Here is a 27,637-nt window from a genome sequence, read left to right on the forward strand (position 1 = left end):
GTGAGGCAGCTACTGCTGCTGGCTGGACCAGGTCCCCTGGAGCTGGCTGTGAGGCAACTACTACTGTTAGTTGGGTTGGATCCTCTGGAGCTGGCTGTAAATCAATTCTGCTTTTGCAGAACCTGGATCTGGCTGTTTAACAGCTGCTGTTTATGCAGGATTGGGATCCTCTAAGGCTGAGCCTAGAATTGACATATGGCCAGAAAAGTAACCTGACACTCTTTTGGGAGACAGACTTGGGTCTTGGAATTTGTATATCAGGGCCTCCACAGGAGCAGATTCTTCTAGAACTGGCCTGGAATAAGGAACCAAACCCTCTGGAACTGCTAGTTCGAACAACTGTACAGGCACCGGGCAGGAACCAGCTGGCTGGAACACTGGCACAGGAGTAGGACTGGAACTAGTTGGCTGGAAGATAGTCACAGAAGCAGAACCTGGCCTAGATTCTAGAACTCCAGATCTAGTCTGGCAAGTACTGGCTTCTTGAGAGCCAGGGCAGACTTGACTGAGGCTGGAACTGAGGCAGTTTTAGGTAAAAGCTAAAGTTGAGACAGGTCTCATTAATGCAAGACTTGAAATAGCTGGCTGCACTGGAGTCTGAGTTTGTCAGTAAAAATTTGCTGGCGGAATTAATCATTGGATCCAAGTTGAAAGCAGCTAACTGGGTTGGATTCACAAAACTGAAGGTAAGACATCTCCTAACTGGAGCTGAAACAGCTGCTTTTAGAGCCGATATAAAATCTTGATTAAATGCACGGCACACATTTTATTATAGCTTGTCTATTTCTAACCAGGCACTTCTTCCAATTCTAAAAAAGAGTTGGAAGAAATAAGAGAGCCAGAGCTGGATTCAAAATGCAGCAATAAAGATAAATAGCTTCAAACTGTCTTTTCCTAACTTGGCACTACTAGCAGTCCCAACAGGGAGCTGCTACTGCTTGGATCAGTTTTTGGGGAGCTGGGTTCAAGCTCAAATCAAGTTCAATTAATACAATTGCTTCAGATTATTTTTTCCTAGACAAGCATTTTCCACAGTCCCAGGAAGGAGCTACAGGAACATGAATGGCTGTATAAGGGCTATGAGTACAATTTCCAAGTTTTGAATTAGAAAAATAGGGCCAGTGGCATGGCAAGGGGCTCAAGGCCCCCAGGTGCCAGACTGCAGGGAGCAAGCTGAAGAAACAAAAGCATTGGTGGCAGTAAGACAACGCCTCTCCTCCCCAATCCTAAAACAGGAAGAGAACAGGGCCATGAAGCTGCTCAGGTGCTTCCTTCTTCCTCCCCTGCCCAGAGCCTGATTAGAACCAGGTGGTTCACAGCATGACACTGGGACCCCACAGGGAGGAGGGAGGCCGTGCCTGAATAGCTGCACAGCCCAGTTCTCCTCCTGTTTTAAGATAGGTGGGTGAGTGATTGAATCGGGGATCATCGGGAGGAGGGAGCGAATACCCCAGGGATGGGGAAGGAGTGAACGGATCGCTTGAGGAGGGGGAAGCAGTGAATGTACTCTGGATCATTTTGAAGGGGGGAAGGAGTGAATGTACTCGGGATTGCTTGAGAGGGGAGAAGGCGTGAATGAACTGCGCAATGTGATGGGGGGGGGGGGGGGGGCGACCACTAGCGTCTTTTGATCTCAAGTCTACTTTGACCCACATGACCAAATGCTCCTCACCTGAGCCATCCGATGCCTGCCATTGAGCATGTGTGTGATTGCATGTGCTAGAGAGAGCATGCATGTATGATTTCATATGGGAGAGTGTGTGTGTGAATGCATGTGGAAGAGAATGTGTGTATGAGAGAGGAGAAAGTTTGTGTGTACATAAGAGAGGGAACTTGTGTGTAAGAGAGAGAACAAGTGTTTGTATGCATATGAAAGGGAGGGTGTGTGTGTGTGTGTGTGTGCGCGATAGGGAGTTAGGCACTAGATATCTAGCAGTGGACCAAATGATGATCTTCTGATGGGCTTCCAACACCTGGCCAACAGGAAGACAAAGACTATCGGTGGGGGGCGAGTGACAGAGGGAAGGGAAGCACTATGAGTGAGGAAAGAGGATGAGATCAAGTGTGAAAATGGGGAAGAGGGAGGGGAGGGAAGGAGGTGAGTGACAGAGGGAAAGGGGAGTGAGAAGAATTCATGTGTGAATGAACATGTGTGTTTATATAAAAGTGAGGGGAGAAAGTCTGTGTGTTCCCTCCTCTCCTGCCGGCTCCACCCCCCTAATCCACAACAATCTGAGTTCCCAGATTGAGCAGTAAGGATCTTTTAAAATCCTGGATCAGCGCGCACAAGGCTGCGCAAAATCGGCAGCCTGCGTGCGCCAAGCTGCACAGCCTGCCTCCGTTCCCTCCGAAGCCGCTCCAAAATCGGGGCAGTCTCGGAGGGAATTTTCTTTCCAGCGCCCCCTACCTTCCCTTTCCTTCCCCTAGCTAACCCACCCCCTGGCCCTAACTAATTCTCCCCCCCCACCCCACCTTTATTTCAAAAGTTACGCCTGCACCAGCGCGCCACGTTCTGGTCCTGGGGCCGCGTCCATGCCCCCGGACATCCCCTGATGACGTGCCAGCCGCGACATGCCCCCCCGAGACGCCCCCTCAGGAAAGCCCTGGGACTTGTGCACGTCGCCGAGCCTATGCAACATAGGCTCGGCGCGCGCAGGGGGTGGAAGGGGCAGCTTTTCGGGGGTTACGCGCATACCCCTTTGAAAATCTGCCCCTAACTGCACTAACCACATTCTCTAGCAACAAATTCCAGAGTTTTATTGTGCCTTGAGTGAAAAAGAATTTTTTCCGATTAGTCTTAAATGTGCTACTTGCTAACTTCATGGAATGCCCCCTAGCCCTTCTATTATTTGAAATTGTAAATAACAGATTCACATCATCTACTTGTTCAAGACCTCTCAATCTTAAAGACCTCTGAACAGCCCTAACCTCTTCAGCCTTTCCTCATAGGGGAGCTGTTCCATCCCCTTTATCATTTTGGTTGCCCTTCTCTGTACCTTCTCCATTGCAACTATATCTTTTTTGAGATGAGGCGACAGAATTGTACCACAGTATTCAAGGTGCGATAAAGAGCGATAAAGAGGCATTAAGACATTAAGGCATTAAGACATTTTCCGTTTTATTAACCATTCCCTTCCTAATAATTCCTAACATTGTTTGCTTTTTTGACTGCTGCAGCACACTGAGCCGATGATTTTAAAGTATTATCCACTATGATGCCTAGATCTTTTTCCTAGGTGGTAACTCCTAATATGGAACCTAACATCGTGTAACTACAGCAAGGGTTATTTTTCCCTATATGCAACACCTTGCACTTGTCCACATTAAATTTCATCTGCCATTTGGATGCCCAATCTTCCAGTCTTGCAAGGTCCTCCTGTAATGTATCACAATCCGCTTCTGATTTAACTACTCTGAATAATTTTGTATCGTTCGCAAATTTGATAACCTCACTCGTATTCCTTTCCAGATCAAGTACAGATCCCTGAGGCAATATTTAACTGATATTGTGGAACTTAAGCTACGGCCAATTATCAGAATGCTAATATGATTAAAACAATTTAGTTTCATCATTTTTTTGTTTTTTTTAATAATCTAATTTTGTATTTATAACTATATATTATGTATTTATATTATCTGTATTTATTGCTATACTTTGTATGTGTTTTTAATCTTTGTATATGATTTTTATTTATTTATTTAAAATTTTTATATACCGACATTCATCAGGGATATCACATCGGTTCACAGTGTAACTCAAACAGACGCCTGGGTAGGCATTTTACATCGAACAGAATTATATCGAACAGTTATAACATGTTAAAAATAGAACAAGAGAGGAGGGGAGGTAAGAAGTGGGATATAGGGAGGGAATATAACATTAAATGTTAATAACAAGCTATGCAAATAGAAATAAAATAATATAACAATAAATTCAATATCCATTAAGCAGCGATGACATAGTGAAGATGGCAGATGGAGGGGGAGAGGGGAAGGAAGGTAGAGTGTGAGGAGTTTGGATGAGGAGGGGGGTAGAGGGACAGGGTGGGTGGGAGGGGAAGGACGGGAGGGGTGGAGAGGGGTGGAGGGTGGGGGGTGAGAGCACTGGGAAATTAGGGGAAGGTGATGTATATTTTTGCATTCTAACCTGAAAAATCATGATTTTGGAAACGTGGAAAGTAAATTAATAAATTAAATGAAATCAGAATGGTGGTCTGGGTGACAAGGGCTTCCGAGGTCAACAATTTGTTTTGACTGCAGAGCATTTTTCAGAGAGCTCTCAGGCTCTCTTAAATCATGTCATCTTGTTGTTATAACTCCAGCCAGTGATGGCACCCATACCGATTTCACAAACTTGTTTCTCATTTCACCATTAACCCCACTTATCTTATATCACTTGCACGAGGAACTACTGGGGCTAAGGCCATCCTTGGATCCAACATTTCAGGGTGCTTATAGAGGGTGGGTGGTCAGATGCTGGTACCCTCAGGAGTCAAGACTTACAAATTTCTCTTCCTGGCATCAATGGGATTGATATGCCAAAGCATCTTCTAAAGGCAGTCTTCCTCCTCCTTCAGAGCTAACTGGATGTTGTGTGAAGGTATGGGTCAGTCTGAGTGTTTATGGCACAGCCTCCAAAATGATGCCATTACCTCGGCACTTTGTTTCCCCTACACATTCCTCTTCCTCTGTCTCCTCAGCCAACTTATGAGATATGAGCCTTTGGCCTAGTTTTTCCATCTCCTCTCTGGGCTTCAAATGTGTCCTGTCTCAGTGCTGATAAACAACCTCAAAAGCCAGGCTTATATTTATAAATATTTGCAACAAGGAAGCAGAGTGATTAAGTAGTGAGAATTGCACATTTGGTTTACATGTACCTACTAATCTACACACTTGACTAGGTGAATATAACATGCAGACCCTATACTTTTTGGGTTAGTGTTAACAGTAAGCATATGCTACTGAAGATATGTTTTGTGAGTGCGCCAAGAGATTTCATGCATTTCACATCAAGTGACATTTTAACATGAAAGTTAAAATTTTTAGCACAAGTTTAAGTGCATAGATCCCGTAGAGTTAAAATTGGAGAGCTATGGAATGCCCTTTGCAATTCAATATCTCATTTAAACTTGACAGCTTCAGAATAAAATCTTCAATAAAAGGCTCACTATGTTATGGGAAGTTTGTGGTGATAGAAAGAGTTGGATACTTACTTATGATGTGATAAGGATATAAATTGTACCTTTTTGGTAAAGCTCACTTGGACAGCAGGATAGCAGGTACTGTGTACCTACCACTGATCAGTACACTCTCATACTGGTATAAATCCAAAGACATTCAGGTAGTTTATAGGTTACATTTATTGTTGTTTTTTTAATTTATCAGTGTAAAGGTTACCCACATCATGTAATGTGATCTGTTCATGCCTTTCTAAATGCCTAGTTTCCTTCCCTCTTACTCTCCTGAAGCAAGGTGTCCTAGACCATGGCCAGTGGCCCAAAACTTCACTTGATGCTTTCCCTGGGACTGGGGTCTGCCTCTGCATTGACTGTCTCCTTTCTTTCAGGTCTTGAGCGCTGGGACTAGATGTGCCGTGTTCTCTCAGACCTTTTCCTTTATAGGACTAGTCCATATGCTTGCTTGTCCTTTAGCGTATTGATTTGACCTGGGCATGGTCCCTCGTTGATTCGTTCATTCTCAGTTGCATCATATGTTGCTTCCCCATATCATCTGTCAGAGTAACCTTGGGTACAAACAGAAACCTTTCCTGATTGGTAAGCCCAACAGACATCATGATGCCCCAGCCCTTGTGGAGGGGAAATAGTCTGTTATTACAGCTCTCAGGGTCTTTATTCTCAGACTTCTCTCCAGTTTTACAGTACTATAGGTTGATAAGTCTCATCAGGAATCATCAGCTGGACACAGATGTTCTTTTCAGAGAAAGTCCCCAAGCTATATCTATGACTTGAAATGTGTCCTTTAATATTGCAGCTTATTCTGCTCTTTAGGTTTTAATGACTTTCCTTATTTCTTGTCCCCATTTGAGAGTCTATTCCTGTAGGCCAGGGGACATTCACTCCAGGAACTTCCCTAGCGCATCCTACTTTATACACTAAACCTAATTATTACTTCAACCCAAGGCACTATCATAATTGAGCCAGTGTCTTCTAGTAGCTCAAAGATCCAAATATTTGTCCAGTCACTGTTACTGGCATTATCTAATTCAGTCTTAAATCTTATTGCAGATTTCTTTCCCAACAGCATGTGAGATTTCTTTAGTTTGATTCCTTGCATTGTGACAAACGAGGTTGTCCAGGAGTTGTTGCAGTGGTTCCCAACCCTGACCTGGGGACCCCCCAGCCAGTCAGGTTTTCAGGGCATCCACAATGAATATGCATGAGAGACAATTTGCATGCACTGCCTCCATAACATGCAAATTTTCTCTCATGCATATTCATTGTGGATATCCTGAAAACTCAACTGGCTGGGGGGTCCTCAGGACAGGGCTGGGAACCCACTTGGTTACTGGGAACCTGTCAGTTTAGACTATTTCTTCCTTTGTGGTTTAATTTGTATTTTTATCCATAATAAACCTTTAATCAATCTGTTCTTCTCAATGTTCAAAGCCAGCAGCGTCATACAAACAGATAGCTGGGGATTTTTCTCTGGTCTGGTGACTGTTTAGCTTCATAATACCAGTTATGTACATTAAACATCAAATTTGCTATTTTTTGTGCTTGTAAAACTGTGGAAAATTAAAAAAGAAAAAATGGTTGCCAGCAGAGATTCTGTTCTCGTCCCAGATATACCTCCTCCATATTTTTCTATTTTCATAAACACAGGTGAAAATTAGGGATGGGCAGTCATATGAAACAAAAATGAAAATCAACAAAATGCATTTTGGTTTCCATTCAAAACAAAACCAAACAAAATGTTAAGATTACTTACCTGGTAATCTCCTTTTCCTTAGTGTTTGCAGATGGACTCAAAATAAATGGATATAGTGTGCTTGTGCTAGCAGTTGGAGACGGATCTGACGTCAGCACGGGTACATATACCCCCACAGGAAGTGAAGCAATTCAGTAATCTTCCTTGCAAAGCTGTTATAGCTATATGTGTACTGACCGATCGATTAATCAACAGGATTACCCTGACCAATTGATGGTAGCTGGAGACCGCCAGTGTTCTCAACCGGAAGGCGTCGACACCCGGCAGGGTGGAAGCCCTATTGTAAGCAAAACATGGCTTACCGTGAGTCAGCGAATCCCCATGTATACCGGCAGCCGGGCGGGATGCTGAGTCCATCTGCATACACTAAGGAAAAGGAGATTACCAGGTAAGTAATCTTAACATTTCCTAGCGTGTAGCAGATGGACTCAAAACAAATGGGATGTACAAAAGCTACTCCCGGACTGGGTAGGAGGCTGCCCGAGGACCGTGTAGGATCGCCCTCGCAAATGCAGTGTCCTCCCTGGCCTGAACGTCCAGACAGTAGAATCTGGAGAAGGTATGGGGGGAGGACCACGTCGCTGCTTTGCATATCTCTGCAGGAGACAGCAGCTTAGCTTCTGCCCAAGAAGCTGATTGTGCTCTGGTAGAATGAGCCTTGACCTGTAGAGGTGGTGGTTTTCCTGCCTCTATGTAGGCCGCCTTAACTTCTTTAATCCAGCGGGCGATGGTCAGCCGTGAGGCCGCTTCCCCTTGCTTCTTCCCGCTGTGCAGGACGAACATGTGGTCCGTCTTTCGTACTGCTTCTGAAATTTCCAGGTATCTGGACAGCAGTCTGCCGATGTCGAGACGATGTAGTATTTGACCTTCTTCCGACTTCTTCAAACCTTCCATGGTAGGCAAGGATATGGTTTGGTTGAGGTGAAAGTGTGAGACCACTTTGGGTAAAAAGGAAGGAACTGTATGAAGATGGATGGCCTCTGGAGTGATTCTGAGGAATGGATCACGACAGGATAGTGCTTGTAGCTCTGAGATGCGGCGTGCTGAACACACAGCCAGCAAGAACACCATCTTCAAGGTCAATAAACGGAGCGACAGGCCTCGAAGGGGCCTGAAGGCTGATCCCGTTGGAAATTCCAACACTAGGTTGAGGTTCCACAAGGGCACTGGCCACTTCAATGGCGAGCGAATGTGCTTGACTCCTTTCAGGAAACGTGAAACGTCTGGGTGCTTGGCAATGGTAGCGCCATCACTCCTGGGACCACAGCAAGACAGTGCTGCTACCTGAACCTTGATGGAGCTGAGGGACAAACCCTTCTGAAGTCCCTCCTGCAGGAAGTCCAAAATGATAGGAATCTGTGCGGTATGCAAATTGGTGTTGTGAGAATCGCACCAGGCTTCGAAAATTCTCCAGATCCTGATATACGTTAGTGATGTGGAGAACTTGCGTGGTCGGAGGAGGGTATCTATCACCGGCTCAGAGTATCCTCTTTTCTTCAGTCTAGCCCTTAGAATTTAGTCGATAGAATTTGGAAAACACGCTCAGCGAGTGTGGGTAGCTCCAAACTGCTTTGGAGACGGAAATTCCTGAATTGCTTCACTTCCTGTGGGGGTATATGTACCCGTGCTGACGTCAGATCCGTCTCCAACTGCTAGCCCGAGCACACTATACCCATTTGTTTTGAGTCCATCTGCTACACACTAGGAAATTTTGTTTTATATCATTGCCTCATTTCTAACAGCCAACAACCTATGGCAGCTTGATGCCCTCTGCTTGAAGCTTAATCTCACTCAACAGCATGAGCCATACTCCCGCCAGCTCACTCACCCTCCACCATCCAATCCCCAATTCCCCTTTGCCTCCATTATGTGAGGTCCCTAACTCCCTGAGCAGGTGAGTGTGTCTTACTTCCTCCTTGCTCCTGCATCAATTGATAAGGATAAAAGATAGGAAACAGAGTAGAACTCAATGGTCAATTTTCCAAATGGAGAAAAGTTGTTAGTAGAGTACCACAGGAGTCTGGATGGGACCTGTGCTATTTAGCACATGCATAAATGATCTGGAAAAGGGATCGAATAAGGTGACCAAATCTGCAAATGACAATTGTTTCAAGTCATTACAACAGCAGCAAATTGCAAGGAACTGCAAAAGGACCTTGAGAGACTAGAAGACTGCCATTTAGATGCCCGATTTAATTTGGACAAGTGCAAAGGAATGCACATAGGGAAAAACAATCCCAACTACAGATACAAGATGTTAGGTTCCATCCACGAAAAGGACCTCTGAGTTCTTGTGCATAATATCTTGAAATCTTCAGTTCAGCGAATGTGGGTAGTCAAAAAGGCAAATAGAATGTTAGAAATTAATTGGAAAGAAACAGAAAAAATTGAGAATATCAAGACAACTTAGTACAGATCCATGGTGCGACCACACTTTGAGATGGGGCAACCAGAACTACACACAGTACACAAATAAAACAGTGGACAGAAAAGATACAGAGAAGTTGCAGAAATCCACTACTTATCCCTAGGATAAGCAGCATGGAATCTGTCTACATTTTGTGATACTGCCAGGTACTTGTGACCAGGATTGGCCACTGTTGGGAACAGGATATTGGGTTTGTGGACATTTGGTCTGACCCAGTATGGCAATCTTATGTTCTTATGAAGGACAACAAAAATCATAAAGGGGATGGAAAAACTCCCTTATGGAGAAAGGCTAAACAGATTAGGGCTCTTTATTGGGAAAAGAGACAACAGAGAGGATATGACTGATTGTATAAAAATCAAGAGTGAGCTGGAAAGGGTAAACAGAGAATGATTTTTACCCTTTGAAACAGCGTTAGGACTAGGGGACACTCCATAAAACTAGCAACAAATTATAGGAAATATTTTTTTCACTCAGGGTACAATCAAGCTATAAAATCTGTTGCCAGAGGTGTGGTCAAGGCAACTAACAGTGGCCTTCAAAAGAGTTGGACAAGCTCCTGAAGGAAAAGTCCATAAACAGTTAGCAAGGTAGACCTGAAAAAGCCAGTGCTTACCCCTAGGAGTGAGATACAAGTAATAGATCTACTATTAAGGATTTGACAGGTAGTTGTGACCCAGACTGGCCACTGTCTGAGACAGGATGCTGGGCTTGATGGACTGTGGTCTGACCCAGCATAGCACCTCTTATACCTCAATCCTGTGCTGGACACTAATGACTCTGGTAGGTACAGCACAACCTGGCATCATTAACAACCAGAACAGAAGTGAGGCAGCGTCTTTACCAACCAGTGCACGAGCAAGGAGATAATCGGGCTGTCAGGAAAAGGGGAATCAAGCTATCAGGAGGGTGATTGCGCAGCCATAAGAAAAGAACATAACAATCGCCATAGTGGGTCAGGTTGAGGGTCCAAATAATATCCTGTTTCAAACAGTGGCCAATTCAGGTCACAAGTACCTGGCAAGATCTCAAACAGTAAATAGATCCCACGCTGCTATTGCACAGTGATAAGTAGTGGCTATTCCCCAAGTTTACCTAGTTAACAGTTTATGGACTTCTCTTTCAGGAATTTGTTCAAATCTTTTTTTAAACCCAGCAACACTGTCTTAACCTCATCCTTCAGGTTGCTGCAGCTTTATTGGCAATATTAAAGCAAAAGAAATGAAATAAACACACAAATTTTAACCAAAATGAAAACAAATACAAATGGAAAACAAACTTGCAATGAAATGAGTTTTTCAAAGTATATCCCTACCGTAAATGATAACATAAAACATTCACAAGTTAATGAATTTATGTACTGAGTGAAAAAATATGCATTTAAATTTGTGCAGCTATGTTACAGCACAAATATGACAAAGTTCAGATGCCTTCCTATGTTTTAACATGGTAAATGACAGCAGATAAAGATAAAAATTGCCCATCCAGTGTCTAGCAAGGTATTTAGGATTATAAATGCTGTTCTGTGTGTGTTACAATCCTATCCAGCACACTGGGATAACCTGCACAAGGCAGCAGTTACAACCTAAATAGAAGGCATGTGGTAACTTGTCAATTTGAGCAAGTTATCCCATGCCTTCTATTTAAGTTTGGAACTGCTGTTCCATGCAGGTTACTTACCCCCTCAAGCCTTCTTAGGAACACAATGCAGTTATTTTGCAGCTGTTTTGGGCTCTATTGCGGCACCATGCAGGTTGCCCCAGCGCTTTACTATCTTCATACTACTAAGGATCTCCTGCATTTATCCCGTGCTTTCCTGAATTCTGTTACTATTGTTTCTACCACCTCCTCTTGCAAGGTACTCCAGACATTCACTACCCTTTCCAAGAAAAAATATTTCCTGATCACATCCCCAGTCTACCCTCTTGGAGCTTTATATTATAAAACTCCTAACTTTACAGCTTCCTTTCCAATGGAAAAATGTGCTTCTTTGGTATTAATGTCAAGTATTTAAATGTCTATGATATCTCTCCTATCATTTCTCCTCTAGATGTATGTAGGGCACTGTGTTAAGACGTTACTCAGTAAAACCTCCCAGCTATTGCAGTCTGAAAACAGGATTACATAGGGACTTAAATGGGAAATACGTTTAGAATCAGAATCTCTGTCAGAAAATGAAAAATTGGCTTTTCAATGATGATCAATCCTCTTTACACCTCTCTCCATGTGACTGGCTTGAATATCATTGTGTGGTGAAACCTGGTAATATCTCTTGCTGTGCAACCTAGAATTCCTCTGGCACCGCCACCAATTTGCCACACTATTTTGCAACGGAGATCAGATATGATCACTCCAGGATCACTCTCCTGTTTAACCCAATACAGTATTTCCTTGAATCACCACAGCTTTACACAGCATGAAGGCTGTGTAAGAATGTCAGATCTCAGTTTGTTGTAAGATCATGGTTTAATTTGGCTCTAATTATTCTCAGGAACAGATCGGACATCAAAAGTTTAAACACAAAGGAATGAGTAAAGTGAAATGCTTAATGTCATAGCCAATTTCCCTTTTTTTCTTAAAATGTATTAACCGCTTATGCCAAAACACTAAGTGATGTACAATATAACCTGTGCATAACACCACAACACATCTGTATGCCCTTAATGGCTTCCAAAGCATTATCCATTTTTTGTAATCAGCAAAAGATGGCAACAAAAGTTACCAGTGTAATGCATTTTAAGTTACCAAAAACATGAGACTTATTATAAATGTTCAAGCATAGGCCTCGCTGAGAAGAAATGTCTCCAACAGAGTTAGAATTCTTTAAGCATTCCATCAGGAGAGACTTCCAGAGAGGTAGCCGCAACTGAAAAAGCACTCTTGTTACTGCAAGATGGGCTTGTTTAGAAGAGGGAATGTCTAAACAGATCCTTTGTGAAGATCAGAGAGCTCGGGTTGGATGACATAAATGCAGTAATGCATTGGCACACAATATGAACTTGAGTTGATCAATTTAAAGGTCATTGTAGCAAATTTATATTGAATTTGATAATGAACCGACAGCCAGTGAAAACCGATTACTGGAGTAATGTGGCCTCTTCGCCCTTTTGATGCAATTAACCAGGATGTGGAATTTTGGAGCAACTGCAGTACTTTTTAATACTATAACTTTACTTCCAGCACAGTTTCCAATTTTGGTCATGTGAACAGTAGAAAAATATATTTCAAATTAATATTTTTATGACAAACAGTAGCAGAATAGCAGAATCCAGGAGTACCTTAAATACTGAAAAATGAAGTAAACTTACGCATGAAAGGCAGCTTTTCTGGACAGGGACGATGAGGAGAATAAGTAAAATTTTCTGGAATAAATGTTGGTTGAGCAATGTAGTCACTGGAATTGCTGCCCTCAGGATAATCTTCAGCAAAATCAAACAAAAAAGTAATTTCAATAAAACATTTACATATGCCATATCATAATGTAACTCATCCCTACCCAATATTTTATGGCAAAAGTCATGAAAGGAAAAACCTATTATTCAGTGATGTGCCTTTATAACAGGAATTGGAGACAAAAGAAGATTATACTTCCTGATCCATGTTTTAATCATCTGCACAAGTATTAACTTATAAAGTTAGGGGTTTTTGGGGGGGGTTTTTTAAGTTTTTGTTATACAGTTAAAATGAAAGATTACATCTTATTCAAAATTCAAAGACACTTATCTTATTCAAAGTCTAAATAAGCTTATGTGAGTTAACATCTAATATGGTCCCATATGTTGAGGAAGACATCTGCTTCAAGCAAATTTGTACTTGTACAGATACCGGCTAAAACCTCATGGGAGTGCTGGTCATGCTGAACATCAGACACTGGGGGACTGATGCAATAAAGTGCGGTCAGCCTAGCGCATGGGTTCACACACGTTTTGGATGTGCTAACATAACACCCGATGCAATAAGGGGATTAGTGCATCCAAAATATATATCCAAACAAACGTGTAGCCAATAACACATCACATGTAAATTCCATGTAGATGAGGCTATTAGCTATTGCCCCCACCCCCATGCAGAAAATCACTGGTCGCCCAATGCACCCTTTCTAACTTGGCAAATTTAACGCAAGCCTCGGAGCTGGCGTTGTTATACCCCGAATTAAGGGCTCCCGAAAAAAAAAAAAAAAAAAAAAAAACTGCTTTTGATACAAAACAGATCTGTTCACAGTAGTAAAATTTCTCAAAGAAAAGGCACCATTAAGCATTTAGGAAGGCTAGAGCAGCTTATAAATTCTCTTTATATTTCAAGGCGACCAGGAGGAACGATGTAGTTTTAAAGGAAGGAAGAGAGCTTATTATTGCAAACAAGGATAACCTATACAATTTATTTAGTTAATTTAAACAATGTTGAATAGAGATGCAAGCATAGCCACGGCTCCTGGGCACCCAAGGCTTTTGAGTGCTAGGGATGCACAATTTATCCCTAAAGCATAATTTTTACTATGCCAGCTCATTTTATTATATCACAAAGCGCCCAGGAGAGGTGGCTGTGCGTGCGTTAAGAAAACGGGTGCCCAGTTTGGACACATTTTAATGAGCATCTTATTGCATTGGCCTGACAGTGACATCACTTGAATTCCACAAACTGGATGTCCCTCCTTCACCGTAAACCAATACAATATCTGTCTCTTAAAAGAATCATTAACCCAGTGGTGGCCAACTCGTCTTTGAGAGCCAAAACCCAGCCTGGATTTTAAGATACCAGACATGAATATGCATGAGATACATTTACATACTATAGAGGCATTGCATGCAAAGTTATGCATATTCATTTCTGGTATCCTGAAAATCAGACTGGTTTATGGCTCTTGAGGACTGGCGTTGGCCACCCATGCTCTAAACTGTCTATTTCATCCACTTTCTGTTCGACTGAATGTACTATAAAATCTTCCAGTAATGTAGACCACTCTATCTCAATGTTCATACCATTAGGTTGCTCAACATCCAATGTAAAAATTCCATATTGCTCCCTCTGATTCAATTCTGTCTCTTGTGCAGAATGCTGTGCTAGAACTTGGTTTAACATAGACCAATGTAAATCCTCAGACTTATGATTACTAACAATGCAATGATCAATCGCTGGAGCTTGTAGTTTTGCTGAATAATGTAACAGCTCAAGTGTTCCACAAGACTAGCTTTAATTATCTGTTTCATCCCTGCCTACACAGATTACAGAACATGGATACTAGATCACATATACTACAAAGCAATTAGTATTGCTCCTAAATCTGTGTACAGTCCTGGTACTTGGGATGTGTCCACTGTGATCCTTGTATTTATTTTATTTAATTTATTTGGTTGGTTGGTTTTATATACCGGTGTTCTGGATCAATCACATCAGTTTACATCAAAAAATATTGCAGCTTAAGATACATTATAAAACATGACAACAGAAAAAGACCAAATGGTACATCCACTCTGCCCAGCAAGTTTTTATGGTACTAACTGCAGCTCCATGCAGATTACCCCCATCCTTCTGCACTCCAAACAGCCTTAGGTTATTAATCACAATCAAGTACTGTCAAACCTCTAACAAAATTATTAACTTTTTTTTTTTTACACAAAGTAAGCAGCCTTCTTGATAATTCAGACAATGCCGCTTGAACTTGGCTGTAGAAGTAGTCCTGAGCTTTTCCCTAACGTCTGCGTATCAATTATTTTTGCTTGCTTGATTTTAGTAATATTTCATACTTTGTGAAAATCTGGATGGCTCTAAATGTTAGAAACTTTGCCAAAAGTGTAAGCTTTGCTTTTGAACACAGTCCTTAAAATTTTTATAAACATAATATGAAATGTGCAACAATCCTGCATGATGGAGTCAAGCTTATAAGAGCCCTTGAAAATATGAAAAAGTCTCCTTACTCCTTAAAAAATATTAACTTCCAGGTTCCCTTCTCTATCACACACTTTTCCCCCTCCATTTACTTCCCACTTCTCTTGTGCTCCCCCAGGATATTTTATTTTAACTATCTTTAAGCCAATAAAAGCAAGTTTGCTTACCATAAACTGTGTTTTCCATAGATAGCAGGATAGCAGGGAATTTAGCCATGCATAGTGGGTGGCGTCGTCCATGACGTCACGTAGGCGGAGCTTTCTCTCTAACCTCGAACAGCTTTGAAGTGCGCATGAGCACGACTTCCCGGGCTCATGGAGCCTACCTCAGTTGGTTTTCCAAGCTAATGGTGGTGTAGGTGTTGTAAGAAGTATGGCTGTCCAGTGAGGAGGGAGGAAATGCATGGCTAAATTCCCTGTCTATGGAAAACACTGTTTACGGTAAGCAAACTTGCTTTTTTCTGTCGATAAGCAGGGCATTTAGCCATGCATAGTGGGAATCCCAAGCATACAGATTGCAGATATGAAATAACCGAAGAAACAGTAACATTAAACACTGTTTATTAAAGAGGTTTTTTTCTTTGCAACCGGTAGAAACGTGGACAGCTATTAGGAGTTAGAAAAAGTTCGTAGAATCACAGAACCCAGTGAGGAATCTGCCACTGACTGCTGTCGAGACAGTAGTGAAGTAAAAGTGTGAATTGAATACCAGGTCGCTGCCTTGCAGATGTCCTGAATCGGTACACCCTGGATATGTGCAATGTAAGCTGCAGTGGCCATTATTTGATGGGCCTTAACTAGACCGACTAGAGGCGTGTCCTTTGCAGAATAGCAGTATTGGATACAAGCAATTAGCCAGTTAGAAAGAGCTCATTTCGTAACTGGTTGACTTGGATTATTTGCGTTGAAGGGAAAACAATTGTGATGAGTGTCTGATTGCTTCAGTGGTACTTTTGTAATAAGCTAGGGCTCATTTACAGTCTAGGGTATGAAGGAGTTTTGGGCAATCGTCAGTGTGTGGCTTCGGGCAAAAGACCGGTAAGGAGATCGTTTTATTCAAGTGAAAAGCAGAAAACCATCTTTGGTAGAAATGAAGGATGAGTTTGTAAAACTACTTTAAACGTGATGAAACTGGAGATATGGGAAAGTGATTACAAGTGCTTGGAGCTCACTTACCCTCTTCGCAGAAGTAATAGCTATGAGAAAAAAGTATGTTTCCAGGTTAGAAATTTAAGGGAAGAAGTCAAAATGGGTTCGAAGGGTGGATTCATTAATGCGTCCAGGACTAAGTTGACATCCCATGGTACTAACGGTTTCTTAAGAAGTGAGTGTAAACGTAGTAAATCCTTCATAAGTTTTGAAATCAAAGGACGGGAGGAGATGGAACAATCGTGCTCCAAGACACGATAAGCTGCAAATAGCGCTAAGGTGAACCCTAATAGATGCAGCTGCCAGACCAGAAAGGGATAAAGAATGTAAGTAAGTTAGTATTGACTCTGGTGGACAAGAAAAAGGGTGCACACGCCACAAAAATGACCATGTAGAATATAGTTTCCATTTGGAAGGCGTAGTTACGTCTGGTGGAGGGTTTTCTTGCTGCAATGAGAACATCTGTAATGTTGGATGAGAGATCTAAGGAACTCAGTTTGTGCCATTCAACCTCCATGCTGTTAAGTGGAGGGAGGCTTGCACTGGGTGGATTAAGGCTCCTTGGTCTTGCAAAAGGAGAGTTGGGTCCTTTGGCAGGAGAATTGGAGGATGAACGGAAAGACGGAGAAGATAGGCATACCATGGTTGTCTTGGCCACGCAGGTGCTATGAGGATCAAGTCCCCCGTGTCCACTATACATTTCTGGTTCGTGCGCAAGATCAGCGGAATTGGAGAAAGGCGATTAGGAGACCCTTGTTCCAAGGAATCAGGAACGCATCCTGCAAAATCCTGCACTTCCTGGGAAGTAGAGAACAAAGTCTTTCTACTTTCCGGTTGTCTTCTGTAGCAAAGAGGTCTAGGACTGGAGATCAAAATCGTAGAGCATATAGAAAGACATGGTCTAATGGAACACAATCAACATGGATTTACCCAAGGGAAGTCTTGCCTAACAAATCTGCTTCATATTTTTGAAGGGGTTAATAAACATTTGGGTAAAGGTGAACCAGTAGATGTAGTGTATTTGGATTTTCAGAAGGTGTTTGACAAAGTCCCTCATGAGAGGCTTCTAAGAAAACTAAAAGGTCATGGGATAGGAGGTGATGTTGTTTTCGTGGGTACAAACTGGTTAAAAGACAGGAACCAGTAGGATTAAATGGTCAATTTTCTCAGTGGAAAAGGGGTAAACAGTGGAGTGCCTCAGGGATCTGTACTTGGACCAGTGCTTTTATATATATATATATATGAGATCTGGAAAGGAATACAATGAGTGAGGTTATCAAATTTGCGGATGATACAAAATTATTCAGAGTAGTTAAATCACAAGCGGATTGTGATACATTTCAGGAGGACCTTGCAAGACTGGAAGAATGGGCATCCAAATGGCAGATGAAATTTAATGTGGACAAGTGCAAGGTGTTTGCATTTAGGGGAAAAATAACCCTTGCTGTAGTTACACGATGTTAGGTTCCATATTAGGAGCTTCACCCAGGAAAAAGATCTAGGCATCATAGTGGATAATACTTTAAAATCATCGGCTCAGTGTGCTGCAGCAGTCAAAAAAAGCAAACAGGAATGTTAGGAATTATTAGGGAGGGAATGGTTAATACAAACGGAAAATGTCATAATGCTTCTATATCGCTCCATGGTGAGACCGCACCTTGAATACTGTGTACAATTCTGGTCGCCGCATCTCAAAAAGATATAGTTGCGATGGAGAAAGGTACAGAGAAGGGCAACCAAAATGATAAAGGGGATGGAACAGCTCCCCTCTGAGGAAAGACTGAAAAGGTTAGGGCTGTTCAGCTTGGAGAAGAGACGGCCGAGGGGGAGATATGATAGAGGTCTTTAAAATCATGAAAGGTCTTGACGAGTAGATGTGACTCGGTTATTTACACTTTCAAATAATAGAAGGACTAGGGGGCATTTCATGAAGTTAGCAAGTATACATTTAAGACTAATAGGAGAAAATTCTTTTTCACTCAATGCACAATTAAGCTCTGTAATTTGTTTGCCAGAGGATGTGGTTAGTGCAGTGTAGTATAGCAGGGTTCAAAAAGGTTTGGATAAGTTCTTGGAGGAGAAGGTCCATTAACGGCTATTAATCAATTTTACTTAGGGAATAGCCACTGCTATTAATTGCATCAGTAGCATGGGATCTTCTTAGTGTTTGGGTAATTGCAGGTTCTTGTGGGCCTGGTTTGGCTTCTCTTGGAAACAGGATGCTGGGCTTGGTGGACCCTTGGTCTGACCCAGCATGGCAATTTCTTATGTTCCCCAGAACGCAAAGATTTTGTTTGCTTCAGATTGATTAAGCGACCACTCGTGAGGGTGGAAAACTCTGCTGAGTTTGTCTGCTTTGGTATTCGCTAGGCCTGGTAGTTAGGATGCTTGAAGGAAAATATTGTTGTGTTCTATCCATTCCCATATCTGAGCCACTTCCTTGCAAAGGATCCAGGAACCGGATCCTCGTTTGTTTATAATAAAACATCGCTACCTGATTTGTGGGTATGAATCAGAGATTTTCCCCGAATCCATGTCTGGAACGCCAGTAGGGAATTTTTTATTGCTCTGAGCTCCAACAATTTTATTTGAAAGTTTTGTTCGTCCCTGGACCAAAGTCCTTGAGTTTGCAGGTGGAGGAGATACACTTTCCACCCCCTTGTTGAAGCATCTGTGGTAAGAATTAGTTGATGAGGAAGTTGTTGGAATGGGCTCCCTTCCTCCAAGATAGATGGCTGAATCCACCATCGGATATCTTTTTTCATGGAGTTCTTAACCTGTACTTTGTGAGACATTGGTTGAGTGAGTTGGTTCTATTGAGATTTTAAGCCCCATTGGAGCCGTCTGATGTTGAGTCGAGTGTTTTGGACCACATGTATCGCTGCGGCCATGTGACCTAACAGTACCATAATGTGTTGAGCCATAACTTTTTTCCGACGTAGAAGAGTCTGAGCAAGCGACCGTAAGGTGTGGATTCTTTCTGGAGGTAGAAAAGCTCTGGAAAGTGGGATTCGGATGATCGCTCCTATGAACTGAATGTTTTGGGTTGGATGGAGTTGAGACTTTTCGTAGTTTATTATCCAACCCAGGCTTTGGAGACAGCAGAGTGTGTTTTCTTTGTGATTCTGTAGCAACTGGGGGTCATGTGATACGATTAACCAGTTTAAGTTGGGAAAAATGTTTATGCCCTGTTTGTGTAAGTGTGCCACAACAACAAGGCATTTTGTGAAGACTCTTGGAGCTGAGGAGAGACCAAAGGGAAGCACTTTGTACTGATTGTGTTGATTTGCAACATGAAAGCAAAGTATCGCTAGCAATGGTTGTGAATCGGGATGAGAGTGTAAGCATCTTTTAGATTGAGTGGGCACATCCAGTCATTCATCTGAAGAAAAGGGAGAACCGCTTTGAGAAAGGTCATCTTGAATTTTTCTTTGGCAAAATATTTGTTGAGTTCCAGATGATCTAAAATAGGGTGAAGACCTCCTGATTTCTTGGGAATGAGAAGTACTGGGAATAAAACCCATGCTCCATTTGACTGGAAGTACCAGCCGGATAGCCTTCTGCTGAAGGAGGAGTGAAATTTCCTTCAGGAGCGATGGAACTTGAACCAAAGGAGTCTTGGGACGAATGATGTGACGGAGCCTTGGAATTGAGTTGAAATGTAGACGATATCCTTGCGTTATAATGCTCAAGACCCATTGATCCGTAGTGATATGGATCATTGGGAATGGAACAGAGACAGCCTTCCTCCTAGAGAAACTGTTGTTGTGGCAGGTGACATTAAAAAGATTGTTTAGGTTGTTGTTGTTGAGTAGTCTGAGGTTTGTGTGGCCTCTGGGCTCTTTGGCGTGGTCTTTGTCCCTGCATCTGAGATTGAGACCGCTGTTGAAAAGGCTGTGGTTTGTAGGTTGATAGTACCGGAATGGCCTGCGGTAGTAGTAACCTCTCTTGTATTGGAGAAAAAAAACACTTGGATGTAGATGGCGTATCTAAGGGAGCCGCTAACGATTGTACTGCGATATTTGTTCCTTAATTAAGGAGACATCTCCTGAAGTTGGTCTCCAACAGGTTGTCTGGTCTACAGGGTAAATTAGCCAGACGGTCATGTACATTGTCCCATATACTGCTGGCTCGCAGCCATGCCATTCGTCTAGCTGATTCTGTGGTTGCGGATGAACGTACTGAAGTATCAAAAGCTTCATGTGAAGTGTGCAATAGATGTCTCAGACCTTCTTGTCAATCCAAGAAGGGCTGAGGTAAGGAAGAATCTCCTTGTGAGGTGTGAAGTAAAGGTTATATTTTGTGTACAGTTGAACAGATATTGGATGATATAAAATTGATGATTAATATGGGGAATTCAGCATTGAATTTAGATAGATTTTCTTTACAAAATCAATCAAAACAGTTATTATCTTTCCCCGGTGGTGTATTGGAGTAAAGCCTGTTCTTTTTGGCTCTTTTCAGCACTGATTCAATTATTATGGAATTGTGAGGGACTTGAACATTCAAGTAGTAAGATGTTTTCTGCATTCTGTATTTCAAGTCCAGTTTTTTGGATACTGGGGTGAGAAGGAGTGGGGTATCCCACGCCTTATCCATCAGGCCCTCCAAAATCTGATGGGGAGGTAGAGGCAGTGGGCTCAGATGGGACATCAAAAATCAGTAGAATTCCCAGGACTTCTGATCTTGGGTCTGGGAGTTTACGCGTCTCTATGTTAAGAGCTAAACCCAGCTTTTCTAAGAATTTAGCGTAAGTAAGATCCTCAGGAGGTGACATCGGCTGAGGAAGGTCTTGTGGAGGGTCTGAAGGAATACCCGTTGAACTTCCCAGAAATGTTGGAGGTGAGAAACACTGGAGAAATTGTGCGAGTGGAAGACACAGGAGAATTAGAATGTTGTCGGAGATGGCAGATTTTGCAGTGAAGTAGGAGAATTAGGTGGTGCAGGAGCCCTGGAAGAAACTGTGAAGTAGGAAAGATATATGAGACATCGTTTCTTCAGCGGGTCGGGCGGGAAGGATGGGCAGGTTGTGTTGCTGATTTTTTGAGACGTTTGACTGGTGTCTTTGGCAATGGAGATGTAGGTCTCTTTTTGGGACATGGAGGATAAGGAAGCACATCCGGTGAGGAGTTCCAATCTCCAGGTGGTTCATCAATGATCACGTCTGAGAATACAGAGGAAGAAGAGTGTTGCCCAGCCAGGCTGGTTGAAGATGCTGCTTCTTGTGGAACATGTTTTGTTTTTGAGATTGATTTCCTTGATGTTTCAGGCAATCTAGGAGTCTCTGAAGTAGCCTTTTGATGTTTGTGAGCTGAATGAGTCGTAATCTTCTGAATTGCGTCGTGATATGTCGAGGGCTTTTGAGGTGCGTCGTGATGCATCGCAGCTTTTTTACCTGCGTCAGGATGCGTCGTAGTCTGTTTTAGTGCATCTGTATGCTTCGAGTTTCCCGACGCTGCCAATGGAGTCTACACATGCGTCGAATGAGGACAATTCGATGCAGGTTTTTGTGGTGCATGCGTTGTACCCAAAGCGACGCTTGACACAAGTTGTGTGGCCGATGACGCACTCTACGGCGCACGGCTCTCCGAAGCCGAATGCGTGCATCGAGATGTCTCAGACTGGGGTTTTGGCTTACCCAGAGAGGGACTCTGTTGATCTTCCATTCATTGGAGAGGGGGCATAAGATTGCTTCAGCCGCCTCCATTTTTTTCTGCCCTCTGCCTTCTAGCCTTCAGGGACATCCGTCCACAGTCCCTGCATGCGGATTGATTATGGTCGGGACCGAGGCATAAATAACAATAGTTATGGCCGGTCACAGACATGATTTTCCGCATGAGCAGTATTTAAAAACCCGGGCTTTTCGGCATGTTTTTGTATTGAAATTTTCGTTTTCTGAGGCGATGAGGAGAGAGATATCACACGTCCGTGCAGTGCCCCGGAAAACAAAAACTGAGGCAGGCTCGAGGAGCGTGGGAAGTCATGCTCATGCGCACTTCAAAGCTCTTCGAGCTTAAGAGAAAGCTCCGCCCCGTGACGTCATGGATGCCACCACCCACTATGCATGGCTAAATGCCCTGCTTATCGACGGAAAAAACTGTCACCTCTTGCTTCATTTTCTGGCTCTGCTGCACACTTGTTTTCTTTATAATTGTCTGTTTCTCCTCATTTGCTATTTTGTCTCTGGTATCTTTATTCCTCCTTTTCCTTCCTGTTTGTTGACTTTTCCATGGTTTCTACTTCATTCCTTGTTCATTATCTTTCATCTTAATAGCCTTCTTCCTACTCTACTATCCTATCCTCTCCACCTCCTTGTTATCTTCTATTTCACCAACTTCTTCCTACAGTTTCAGTTTTTTTCCTTTCCTAATGTATGTATTTATTTATTATTTTTATATACCGACATTCGATCTGAGATATCACATTGGTTTTTGTAGCTTTTGCCCTAACATCTTGGGCAAACTCCCCACACCCCTGCTCTCTTTCTCCATTTCTCTCCTGCTTTTTTCCCCCATGCTTCACAGTCTTGCCATTTTTTAAAATGTATTTTTAGCTTTTAGCTCACGCTTTCATTGGCAGCTCAAAGTGAACTGCATTCAGGAATCGTGGGTATTTCCCAGTTCACAGAGGGCTTACAATCTAAGTTATATGTAGTATGTGTAAAATGAAGCAAAGTCAGGTTACCAAGTTGAATTTAAGTGAGGCTTTTGATACCTGGATCATCAAATATTAAATAACCCAACATATACAAATAAATATTTCTGCAACAGCATTACAATGGTTTTCATCATTTTTTTTTTTGAGTGAAAACATATGGTGGTGTTGGATACATTTTTATCCAAATCTTTTTCAATGAATTGGGGTGTAGCATAAGGTTCTGTCATTTCACCTATCTTGCTCAACACCTATATGTGACCATTAGGAAAATTGCTTATTAATTACTGTATTAAATACCAGCTTTATGTAGATGATATCCAACTGTTTATACCACTGGGAGAACATTGTGAACAGGAACTAAAGTTGAAGAATGTATAAAGGCTATAAAGAAATGGCATAAAACCATAAAATGATAACAGGGAAAGATCTGTGTAAATCCTCAGATTGTCGTGGCAAGGCCAACAGCCAGCAAGCATCATAAGAGAATATGAAAATAACTGAAAATAGCAGGAGCAGAGGCAGAAGCACCAATCACCCAAATGTACCAAGAGAGCAGCAGGAACACTGGCATTTTTAAGCACAAACCATAGGTGCAGAGCAACATGTCAAGAACAGTGGCATCAACACCCCAAGATAGAGAGTGAGGTCTAAGGCAAGAAGAAAAGCATCAAAACCCCAAGGCAGCAAAACGGTATCACAGGTGGCATGAAGACGCCAAAGGTTTATTAAGAGGTACAACAACTATGTAAAAGCGTCGGATTGGCATAACTAGAGTAATGGTTGGTAAGTACATCAAAGAACTCTGAAGACAGCCAAAGCAAAGGCAGAGCTACCCAAAGGAACCAACAGAAGCTTGGAGCAGCAGGAGCACTGACGTTTAAAAGCACAGTTATGATGGCTTCACCGAATGACGGTACATAAAACTCAACAAACAAATAAATAAATAAATAAATAATAAATAAAAAATAAACAAACCAACCATGGGTGCAGAATACCACAGCAAGTGTGGCATCAATGCTCTAGAGCACTGAGGGGGCCAATGGAGCCCAGAGGCATGAACACCCTGAAGCACTCAGGGGCCGATGTAATAAGGTGCGCTGAAGCTACTGTGGGTTTGTGCGTGGATGTACATATGTTTGTATGTCCATTTTCCCATGCAAAGCCCTATAGGAGGATGTAATAAGTGTTTTGTGCGTGGGAAAAAAAGCATGTATGAACGCGCTTAAGACCTGCGGTTTTTCATGCGTGAATGCATGCTAACGGCAGGAAAAGGAGGCAATTACCTAATCATAGACAATGCAGGGAGCCACGTTAATGCTACTACAGGTTTTTTAATGTGGGTTTTTTACCGTCACAGTCAGGGCACAAGTTGTGTCAGTGCAGACTCGGGGGCCAATGCAGCCAATGGAGCAGCACTGCTTTTCCGCTAATAAAAGACCTGCCATTATAGCTGCCAGGCGGTGTGAGTATTGATCCATGAAAATAATTTGCCATTTTTTTTGTAACACTCAGTTATTCACATTCATAAACAAATTCCAGTGATATACTTTTGCTGAAGAGGGAGACGTGTTCGAAGCAGGAATTGTGATTAGCTAGGCAGTAGTGCCTAGCTCAGCGCCCAAGCGGCATGAAAAGCTAGGCGCCTTTCTGGGCGCCCAATCGTGCAGATTTGCGAGCAGCTAGGCACCTAGTTCAGCGCCTGAGTAGCAAGGTAAGCCTGGCGCTTTTCTGGGTGCCTTATTGTATAGATTTTTCGGCCAGGAATAGAGCATGAGCGGCCTGATAAGCACCTGGCTGAGTGTCTCTCAGCTTCAGAGTGGCCAGCTTAGGTAAGCGCTTTTCTCGGCGTCCGAACAGCTAGCTTAGGTAGGCGCTTCCATAGGCACACATACACAGCTAATAGAGCGGCAAGATTAATTAACTCAAATCCAAACTGAGCACCTATCTCGCTGCTATGCCACTGAATTAGCATGCAAAAATGTTATGTTTTCTGCAGCACAGTTAAATATTAAAAATACTTTCCAGGGTCATACTTTCATTTAATAGGGAGACCCTTTCGCTTGCTTGCTATATCGGCATGGGTTTTGAGTTCGGATGCGGCCGCTTATTACATAGGCCCTTACCGCGCTTAGGTATGCACATTTTTCTTTATATGCGCAGATTTCCTCGTGCAAATCATTTGCATAATGGAGAAATTACTTACCTGATAATTTCGTTTTCCTTAGTGTAGACAGATGGACTCAGGACCAATGGGTATACAGTACTCCTGCTAGCAGTTGGAGACGGATCAGATTCCAATCTGACGTCAGCCCCTAGTACATATACCCCTGCAGGAAGTGCTGCTCTTCAGTATTCTCCTCGAAAAGCATTGTGGATATAAGTGAGACTGACTGATTAATTTAATTTGATTAACTTGAATAACTTCATAACTTGGTTAAACGTTAAAATTTGATTAACTTGAACTGGTTGATTGACTACAGCTGAAGACCGCCAGTGTACTCAACCGGAAAGCGTCGACACCCGGCAGGGTGGATGCCCTAGGTAAATGAAAACGTGGTTTACCCTTGAATCATTTGAAAGACCATGCGTTAACAGCAGCCAAGGGTGGGATGCTGAGTCCATCTGTCTACACTAAGGAAAACGAAATTATCAGGTAAGTAATTTCTCCATTTCCTAGCGTGTAGCAGATGGACTCGGGACCAATGGGATGTATAAAAGCTACTCCCGAACTGGGTGGGAGGCTGCCCGTGACCCACTTAGAATTGTCCTTGCAAATGCTGTGTCCTCCCGAGCCTGAACATCCAGACGGTAGAATCTGGAGAAGGTATGGATGGAGGACCATGTCGCCGCCCTGCAGATCTCGGCAGGCAACAGCATTCTAGTTTCTGCCCAGGATACTGCCTGGGCTCTGGTAGAATGGGCCTTGACCTGTAGAGGTGGTGACTTGCCAGCTTCTACATAGGCCACCTTGATGACCTCCTTGATCCAGCGGAAAATGGTTGCCCGCGAGGCCGCTTCCCCTTGTCTCTTTCCGCTGTGAAGGACGAAAAGGTGGTCCGTTTTTCATATGGGTTCCGACATTTCCAGGTATCTGGATAAGAGTCTGCCAATGTTGAGGTGGCGTAGACTACGGGCTTCTTCCAAATTCTTCAAGCATCCGTCGTTGGTAGCGAGATGGTCTGGTTAAGGTGGAAGTGTGAGACCACTTTGGGGAGGAAGGAGGGAACCGTGCGTAGTTGGATGGCTCCCGGGGTGAGCCTGAGGAATGGCTCATGGCAGGACACTGCTTGTAGTTCCGAGATGCGGCGGGCTGAACAAACAGCCAGCAAGAACACAGTCTTTAAGGTTAACAGGCGGAGGGACAGTCCTCGGAGGGGTCTGAAGGCAGTTCCCGCTAGGAAATCCAAAACGAGATTGAGATTCCACAGAGGTACCGGCCACTTTAGTGGTGGACGAATGTGTTTGACTCCTTTCAGGAAGCGTGACACGTCCGGGTGAGAGGCTATGTTGTCGCCTTCACTCTCGGAGCCGTAGCATGACAATGCAGCCACCTGTACCCTTGATGGAGTTGAGGGACAGCCCCTTCTGTAGTCCGTTCTGTAAGAATTCCAGGATCACGGGAACTTTAAATGAGCGTGGCTTGATGCTTGATGATCTGTTTAAATTACCTATTTTTTTCAATTTATTTTATGTTAGTGAATAATTTTTGTAATTTTTATATCTTCTATAATTAAGTTCTTTAAGTAACCTTTACTTTAGTTTTTATTAGTTTTTATCCCTTTTATTTGATATTTGTAAACCGTTTTGATTAAACACTGTTTGTAAAGACGGTATAGAAATATTTTTAAATAAATAAATAAATAAATGTTGTGTCTTCGCACCAGGCTTCAAATACTCTCCAAATCCTTATGTACGTTAACGACGTGGTGAACTTGCGTGCTCGAAGGAGGGTGTCGATTACAGCCCCCGAGTATCCGCTCTCTCTCAGGCGGGCCCTCTCAATGGCCAGACCGTAAGAGGGAATTGAGCTGGGTCCTCGTGGAGGATCGGACATTGTTGTAGCAGGTCCGTGTGGAGGCAGGGGTAGGGGGTTCCCTGCCAGCAGTCTTCTCATGTCTGCGTACCGGGGTCTTCTTGGCCAATCTGGAGCCACCAGAAGAACTAGCCCCCTGTGTAGCTGTATCTTGTGAATGATTTCCCCCAACAGGGGCCACAGCGGGAAGGCGTATAGTAGGGTCCCCAGTGGCCAGGTCTGTACCAGGGCATCGATCCCTTGGGACTGCGGATGAAGTATCTGGACACTTGGGCGTTGGATCTGTTTGCCAAAAGGTCCATGACCGGTGTCCCCCACCGATTCACTATCATTTGGAAGGCTGCGGACGACAGCCTCCATTCTCCTGGGTCTAGACTTTCCCTGCTGAGGAAGACCACCGTGATGTTGTCTTTCCCGGCGATGCGGACGGCGGAGATCTCCTGGAGATTTGCTTCCGCCCAAGCCATCAGGAGGTCTATTTCTAGGGACACTTGTTGGCTTCTGGTTCCCCCCTGTCGGTTGATGTATGCCACTGTT

The 27,637-nt window shown here is 43.1% G+C and overlaps 1 protein-coding gene across 3 annotated transcripts in view; it reads right to left on the reverse strand.

The window, feature by feature from the left end:
* The window catches only part of B4GALT6 (beta-1,4-galactosyltransferase 6), a 256,834-nt gene that overhangs the window by 115,452 nt on the left and 113,745 nt on the right, over nt 1-27,637 (reverse strand). For all 3 annotated transcript variants that reach the window (XM_029591178.1, XM_029591179.1, XM_029591180.1), the window contains one exon: nt 12,685-12,795. In XM_029591178.1, the coding sequence (XP_029447038.1) occupies nt 12,685-12,795 (111 nt within the window). The remainder of the gene's footprint in view (nt 1-12,684; nt 12,796-27,637) is intronic.

Source organism: Rhinatrema bivittatum, chromosome 2 (genome assembly GCF_901001135.1).
Source record: "Rhinatrema bivittatum chromosome 2, aRhiBiv1.1, whole genome shotgun sequence".
Lineage (NCBI taxonomy): Eukaryota > Metazoa > Chordata > Amphibia > Gymnophiona > Rhinatrematidae > Rhinatrema > Rhinatrema bivittatum.